We start from the raw sequence: 7,500 nt of genomic DNA, 5'->3' as shown, positions 1-7,500 counted from the left end.
GTTAAAGATAACTACTAACTACCTAATTTTCTGAATATTCCGAGCCAAACAACTCTACGAAGTAACCTCGAAGTCACTGTTGGAAGGGAAAAGCAGCCCAACACCAACCGTCAAGAAGTGATTACTCTCCTTCACCTCACCTTACCTTGGGACATTTTACCGGTTCTATTTGTCGTCGTAGTGCTGGACTTTTTCTAAATTACTCTACAACGATGGGACTCATTGTGTTTAGTGCTACGAAAACCGAGTGTAAAACTATGAAGAACTAAATTAACTCTACACCTCGTCTGATGAATGTGGAGGCGACCAGCAGCAAAGGCTATGGAATTATCATACCCTTGCTCTTATTCATCCTATGAAGTCATTATAAGGTGGGTCATTGTATTGATTGGCACAATAGTAGTGGCATTTCTTGGTGACTTTTATCATCCTCAAGTCAAAAAATAAATAAAGCCTTGAACTCAGTAATTGAAAATCGCTCTTGAAACTAGGTTTGTTTATAGGCTACTCTAATTAAAATTATCAATTGTCGACCTTGAATTGCTTGTTAATTGAAATTCGGTCTTTTAACGTATATTCTTAAGTGATGCCCTCATCGCATATATTTCATTTGTTAATTAGGTCAAAATATTGAAATGGTTGGCTTTTGATTTGCAATTCTGGGATTTAATATTAAATTTATATTAGTTTTGGAGGTGAATTAAACTTTTTGATTTACCTTTATATATTGTAAACAATTTTAGTGTAGTCAAAAATTATATTAATATTTTCATTTAAACAATTCTATACAAATTCTGGTTTTCAATTTGAATTGAGTGGTTAAAGATTTACCTATCTTTTAGGTCTGGCTCAAGGTGGAGTGGAAAGCTTGGGACAGGAGTACATCTGCCAATGCTTCTAGGTTTGCTTTACCAGAAGCAATCGCTACTCCAAGTGAACTAGCATCAACTGACAACCAACTATATATAATAAATTTGTCAAGATTATTTAAAATCTACAGATGTTAGTTTCTGTATTACAAATAAATATTTTGTTATAACACGGTCGTTTGTCCTAAGTCATTTTTTCTGCTCATGGCGACCGTGACAGGATTGAGGATGTTGGTTGTTAAGAGTTGCTGCTGGTTCGCTTCCAAGCTAGTCAGACGAGGTGTAATTTATCATTTATATTTCCTTGGTTAAATTTTAAGATTACGTATATTTCCATTGCCGTTTTGACTTTATTAGGCTTTATATTCTTACTGAAACTGGTATCAAGATGACTGAGTTATTGATTAAATCACGAAAATATGTTAGAAAGTCCGTTACTGAAATTTACAATAAGAATGATCAGTTTTCATCATATAGTGATATTGAACGTTCTACACTAAAACTGAGGCTTGAAGAGCATTTCACGAAATTATCTGACTTAGATTCTAAAATACAAAATTCAAAGTTTTCTACTGAATGTGATGAAGCTGCTTTGTTAGTTGAGCTTGATGCATGTGAACAGTACAAAACTAAAATTCAAGAGAGCATCTCTACTTTACAAAATTTACCTCAGGTTCGGCATCTGCCTATAGATAATCAGTCACATCAGTCCTTGTTAAAGAGTCCTCATGCTCCTTTACCAACCTTCAATAGTACTGAAGGCGAAGATCTTGGGAAGTTTTTTGTAGAATTTGAACAAACCCTTTCAAAGTTTAAGTTCCCAGAATATGATAAGTTATTGTTGTTAAAACAGCAGGTAAAGGGAAGAGCTCTTACATTAATTAACACTTTGGATGTTCAAAGTCAGAGTTATGCTGATGCAAAAGCTTTGCTAGAGAAGGCTTTAGGCTCAAGAGAAGTTCAAATTTTTAATACCATAAAGCAAATATCTTCAATAAAACTTTCAGATGATGATGATCCTTTTGAATATATTGGGAAAGTAAGCAATTTAGTAGCAAGCGTTAAGACCTTAAATATTGATGTTGACATGTTTCTTCAGTTTTTCTTCTGGAATGGTTTAAATGAGAAATTTAAGTGTCATATGACTGCCATAACTAACAAAATTAGGCCATCTCTTGCAGAGATTAGGGATAATTTCTTTGATGCTAGTGAGAGATATTTACAAGGTAAAAAATGTAAGAAAGTAGAGAAACATAAGTCTGACACTACTAGCTTTGCTGCGAAGGTTTCTTTTGACTCTAAAGTAGGTAAATGCAGCATTTGTAGTAGATTAGGCAAAGATCCAAGTCATTTTTTGAGTAAATGTCCTAACTTTGTTTCTAGCAAAGATAAAAGAACAAAATTGGAGGAACTGGGTGCTTGCTCAAAGTGTGGCTATCCAAGTCATATATTATCAGAATGCAGATTCAGATTTAATTCCAAATGTAAAGGCTGCAAAGGCTGGCATATGTCATTTTTGTGTCCCGATGAAAAAGGTGCTACCAGTATTAAAGAAAATCCAAATTCCGAAAAGAAAAAAGGTAAAGCCAGTAACAGTACAGATAGAGTTAGAAACTCTGAGAGTGGTAATGGAGATGTTGTTGGTAGTTCAAGCAGTAGTGTTGCTGCTATAACTGAAGTTTTAAATTGTGAGGTTGAGGGATATACAATTTTGCCAACTTTTAATATTTCAATTAAAGGTACCAATCTCAGGGTCCTTAAAGACACTGGATGTCAAGCAAATTACATTGAAGAAAATTTGGCTCAAGATTTAAATTTGAAAGTTGTAAATAATGGAGTTTCTTTAACCATTAATGGTATTAATTCCTCTAAGAGTTATAAGACTAAACAAGTTGAAATTGAGTTGCCAATTGGTAGCAATAGTTACATTGTATATGCATTTTGTCTTCCCTCAATTGATGTTTCATTGCAGTTACCTGGGCTAAATGAAGTAGTCAGTGGGTTTGTTTCAAAGGGATACAAGCTAGCAGATCGGGGATTGTTAAATTCTACAGACAGGATAGACAATATTAAATTTATATTAGGATCAGAGTCCTTGCATTGTATCCCTGAAAAGGATATAGTATTTGGGAAATCCAATGACTCCATTTATTCTGTTACATGCTTGGGTATATTATTAAAGGGAGACATAAATAAATTAAAGAGCAATTTAAGATTCTTGAAGCCTTGTTCTTCCATGAAGTCGAATGTGCAACATATGTTAAAAGCTGTAAATGTACTTCCAACAGGGACGAAAGAGAACGTTTCAGTAGAATCTTCATATTTAAATGAATTGGAGACTTCTAATACATATGAGTTGTTTGATGATGATGGTCAGATAATAGAATCTGAGTTGAATAGGGCTACAAATGAATGCTTAGAACTCTCTTGTAAATATTATGTTGGGGAAGACAGAGGTCAATATCATGAAGATAATGTAGAACTGAATGACAGGCTTATAGAGTATGCTTTAGAAGAAACCCATAGGACTGCTGATGGAAGATTGTGTATGCCACTGTTATGGAACCCGAAAGTTAGTCATCTACTAGGCCGCAACTACAATTTAGCCAAATCAGGGTTGAAAACCCTTACATCTAAATTAGAAAAATTACCTGATAAGTTAGCCTTAGTAAATGACACCTTTAAGGCTCAGGAGACATTAGGCATCATAGAAAGAATTGATAATATTGAGGATTTTATGGATACTCATCCTGAACATAGTTTCATGCCTTTCATGGGGGTCTTTAAACCAGAGAGGGATACCACTAAATGCCGTGTAGTTTTTCTTTCTAATTTGTATGAAAAAAGTTCTAAATTCCCAACTGCAGTTAGTCACAACATGGCAATATTTCCTGGGCCTTCATTAAACCAAAAGTTAGCCTCCGCTCTCCTACAGTTAAGATTTGGTAAGTTTTTATTATGCTTTGATCTTGAAAAGGCATTCAATAAAATTGCTTTGCCAGAAAGGGATCAAAATAGGCTACTGTTTCTTTGGTATAGAAATATTGAGAAAGCAGATTATTCATTAGTAGGGTATAAATGTTCTAGGTTAAGTTTCGGATTGAGGTGTAGTCCCACAATTCTCATGTTGGCCCTCTTTAAAATTTTGATATTGGATGAAGCGCCGGACTCCAAAATAAACAGGATGAAGTCTCTTGTATATCAACTAATGTATATGGACAATGGGGCATACATTACAGATGAGGAAGCTGATCTTAAGTGGGCATATTCTGTGCTTCCTGATATATTCTTACCTTATAGATTTAACTTGCAACAGTTTGCAACAAATTGTTCATCTCTACAAGAGAATATTGATGATTATTTTGATAAAGTGACTTCTGACCCTATTAAACTGCTAGGTCTTCAGTGGCATCGTTCCACTGATAAGATTTCTACCAAGGCAATCATTTTAGATATTTCAGCAAACACTAAGAGACTTATTTTGAAGTCTATTGATAGTCATTTTGATGTATACAATTTTAATGCTCCCCTTCTGAACAGAGCAAAGCTATTTTTGCACGATTTGCAAGTTCAAAGAAATTTGGGATGGGATGATACCTTGACAGACTCTCAAGTGAGGGAGTGGCGTTGTATTGCCAGGCAGGCAAACTCTGCTCCACCAGTTATGTTGGACAGAAATGTTGGAAATAGGGAGGATTTATATGATCTTGTAGGATTTGCCGACAGTAGTAAGGTCATGTTTGGTTGCGTCATTTACCTTCTTAACTTGAATACAAATGTTGTTTCTTTCGTAATGTCAAAATCGAAGATTGTCAACAAACGATTGGAGTCAAAATCCATTCCGTCTCTTGAGCTTCAAGCATTGTCTTTGGGTACAGAGTGCTTAATTGATTTATATCAAGATATTGCTGGAGATCGGTGCATTGAAGCTATAAAGATTAATAAATTGCGAATGTACTCTGACAGTCTGGTTACGGTTAGCTGGGTCAACTCGTATGTACATAAGTTGGATAAAATGCAGAAACGCTCAGTGTTTGTTCTTAATAGACTAGAACATATTGCTAACTTGTGTGAGGCACATCAGGTGGAGTTTTCTTTTGTTTCGGGTGTACAGAACCCAGCAGACTGTGTAACTAGACCTGTTTCTCATAATCAGTTAACCAAGACTAATTTTATCACGGGACCAGATTTTTTGACTGATGCATTAGATAACACTATTAGTAGAGATATTCTTACAGTACTGGTTCCAGACCCAGATTATTCTGAAAGGGTAGAAAAGTTTGCAGGATATGTTGAAATTCAAGGCACTGATCATTCTCAATTAATTCCTCCTGAAAAAGTATCTAGTTTTGGTAAACTGGTTAATATTAATGTTTTAGTGTTAAAGATTGTGAATTGTCTGAAAACCTCCTTAGTTCGCAAACATCCAGACAAGTATTCTCATTTGTTTCTTTACTCTGCTGATTTTAACTATTACAGGGAGGCATATCATAGAGTAATTCTGTTGGACCAGAGAAGTCAGTTTCCTGGGATTTTTGAGTACTTTAATTCTGGTTCAAAGAAATTAAGTGACATTCCACCTTTGGTTTCTCAGTTAAATGTATATCAAGATAACAAAGGGTTGCTGAGAGTAAAAAGTAAGTGTGACAGAATTAAGAAAATTAGAAAATACAGGGAGTATGGTTTTCCCCTGCTGATGTCAAAGTGTAGCCCATTAGTTCCTTTGTTAATTAGGCACACACATCTTCGCTTACATCATGCAGGATGTTATTCTGTTATACAAGAAATTAGGAAAACTGTTTGGATTCCCCATATATTTTCTTTAGTAAAGAAGTATATAAGGGCCTGTATTGGATGCAAAAGGTTCAGGGAAAGACCTATTAAATTGAACCAAAGTTCTTATCGTGAGGTTAGAATTGATCCACCAAATGTCCCATTCCGTAATATTTACATTGATCATATGGGACCCTTTTATGTTAAGGTGAACAATTCCAAAGAAAAGGTATGGATCCTTGTAATTAGTTGCATGTGGTCAAGAGCGGTAAATCTAAAGCTGTGTGATAGTCTCTCGGTTGAGGATTTGCTAAGAGCCTTGCAGCTCCACATTTATCAATTTGGAATGCCTGAGTATATTGTCTCTGATTTGGGAACTCAAATGACTGCTGGATCCAATATTATAGACACCTTTCTTTCTGATTTTGAAACTAAAGATTTTCTGAGAAGGCATAATATGAATGAGATCAAATTTGACCACTATTATAAGGGTAATAGTGAACTTGGGGGATTAGTTGAAATCTGCGTTAAGCTGTCTAAAAGACTGATACAAGGAGCTATTGGTAAAAACATTTTACCATACAAGGATTTTGAGTTTATTGTATCCAAAACAGTACACCTTATTAATCGCAGGCCTATAGCCTTTAAAGACTCACTGAGGGAATATTCTCTGGAGGAATTGCCTGAAGTCATAACTCCAGAGAAGTTGTTATATGGCCGTGATCTTGTAACATTGAATATCATTCCACAGTTGCAAGGTACTACTACAGATCCGGATTGGTCAGTTGATCCAGTGGATTTGATAAGGAACTCCTATGAAAAACTTGTTAGAGTACAATCTAAGCTGATAGACATCTATAATAATGAATTTTTAAACCATCTTGTATATCAAGCAACAAGTAAAAAGGATAGGTATAAACCTGTACCACATAAGCAGTTAAAGGTAGGAGATCTAGTTCTTGTCAAGGAAAATATGACCAAAGCCATTGATTACCCCATAGGAATTGTTAAAGAACTGACCAAGAATATTTACGATGAAGTTACTGGGGCTAAATTAATGCTAGGTAAAAGTCGAAGATTTGTCAAGCGTCATGTGACAAGCCTGATTCCTTTAATGTCAAGTGACCACTGACAGCATGGCTAAAACTTAAGAAAATTCTTTCACTGTTTCACAGGAAGACATTTAATCTGTATATATTATCAGTTAAGTTTATTTTGTTTTAAATTTATTTTCCATTGACTTTTCAGGTGAAAATTCAATCCCTCCCCTCGGAGTGTATAAAAATATATATTTAAATATATATTCCTAAAATATTTTGTTAAAAGTTTATGGATATTTTGGGTGATTGAGAAATTTTCTTTATGATCGGTAATTACCTTACCTGGAGAAACATTCCTTGGAATGGGTAATTATCTCCGTAGTTTACTTTAGAATTTCTTTTAATTTGTTTCTTTCAATTTGTTTATTCTAATGTAATTCTGGTTTGTTCAATTAATGTTTGAGGCTTTATTTTTCCTATTCACTTTAAATAAAATTGTGCTAATTAACTGACCTCAGCCTTCGTTGTGCAAACCAAAGTAAATAGGAGTTAAAGATAACTACTAACTACCTAATTTTCTGAATATTCCGAGCCAAACAACTCTACGAAGTAACCTCGAAGTCACTGTTGGAAGGGAAAAGCAGCCCAACACCAACCGTCAAGAAGTGATTACTCTCCTTCACCTCACCTTACCTTGGGACATTTTACCGGTTCTATTTGTCGTCGTAGTGCTGGACTTTTTCTAAATTACTCTACAACGATGGGACTCATTGTGTTTAGTGCTACGAAAACCGAGTGTAAAACTATGAAGAACTAAA

The 7,500-nt window shown here is 34.9% G+C and overlaps 1 protein-coding gene across 1 annotated transcript in view; it reads left to right on the top strand.

The window, feature by feature from the left end:
- The window catches only part of LOC137637021 (uncharacterized), a gene marked incomplete at its 3' end in the record, with an annotated part of 15,553 nt that extends 8,968 nt beyond the window's left edge, over positions 1-6,585 (top strand). Inside the window, exons 2-4 of the mRNA XM_068369332.1 lie at positions 3,512-3,814; positions 4,109-5,506; positions 5,696-6,585. Coding sequence (XP_068225433.1) covers positions 3,512-3,814; positions 4,109-5,506; positions 5,696-6,585 — 2,591 coding nt within the window. The remainder of the gene's footprint in view (positions 1-3,511; positions 3,815-4,108; positions 5,507-5,695) is intronic.
- Positions 6,586-7,500: the final 915 nt, after the last annotated feature.

The sequence above is a fragment of the Palaemon carinicauda genome, unplaced genomic scaffold, assembly GCF_036898095.1.
Source record: "Palaemon carinicauda isolate YSFRI2023 unplaced genomic scaffold, ASM3689809v2 scaffold494, whole genome shotgun sequence".
In the NCBI taxonomy this organism is placed as follows: domain Eukaryota; kingdom Metazoa; phylum Arthropoda; class Malacostraca; order Decapoda; family Palaemonidae; genus Palaemon; species Palaemon carinicauda.
The sequence above is the reverse complement of the archived record's forward strand: the minus strand, read 5'-3'. Positions and strand labels throughout refer to the sequence as shown.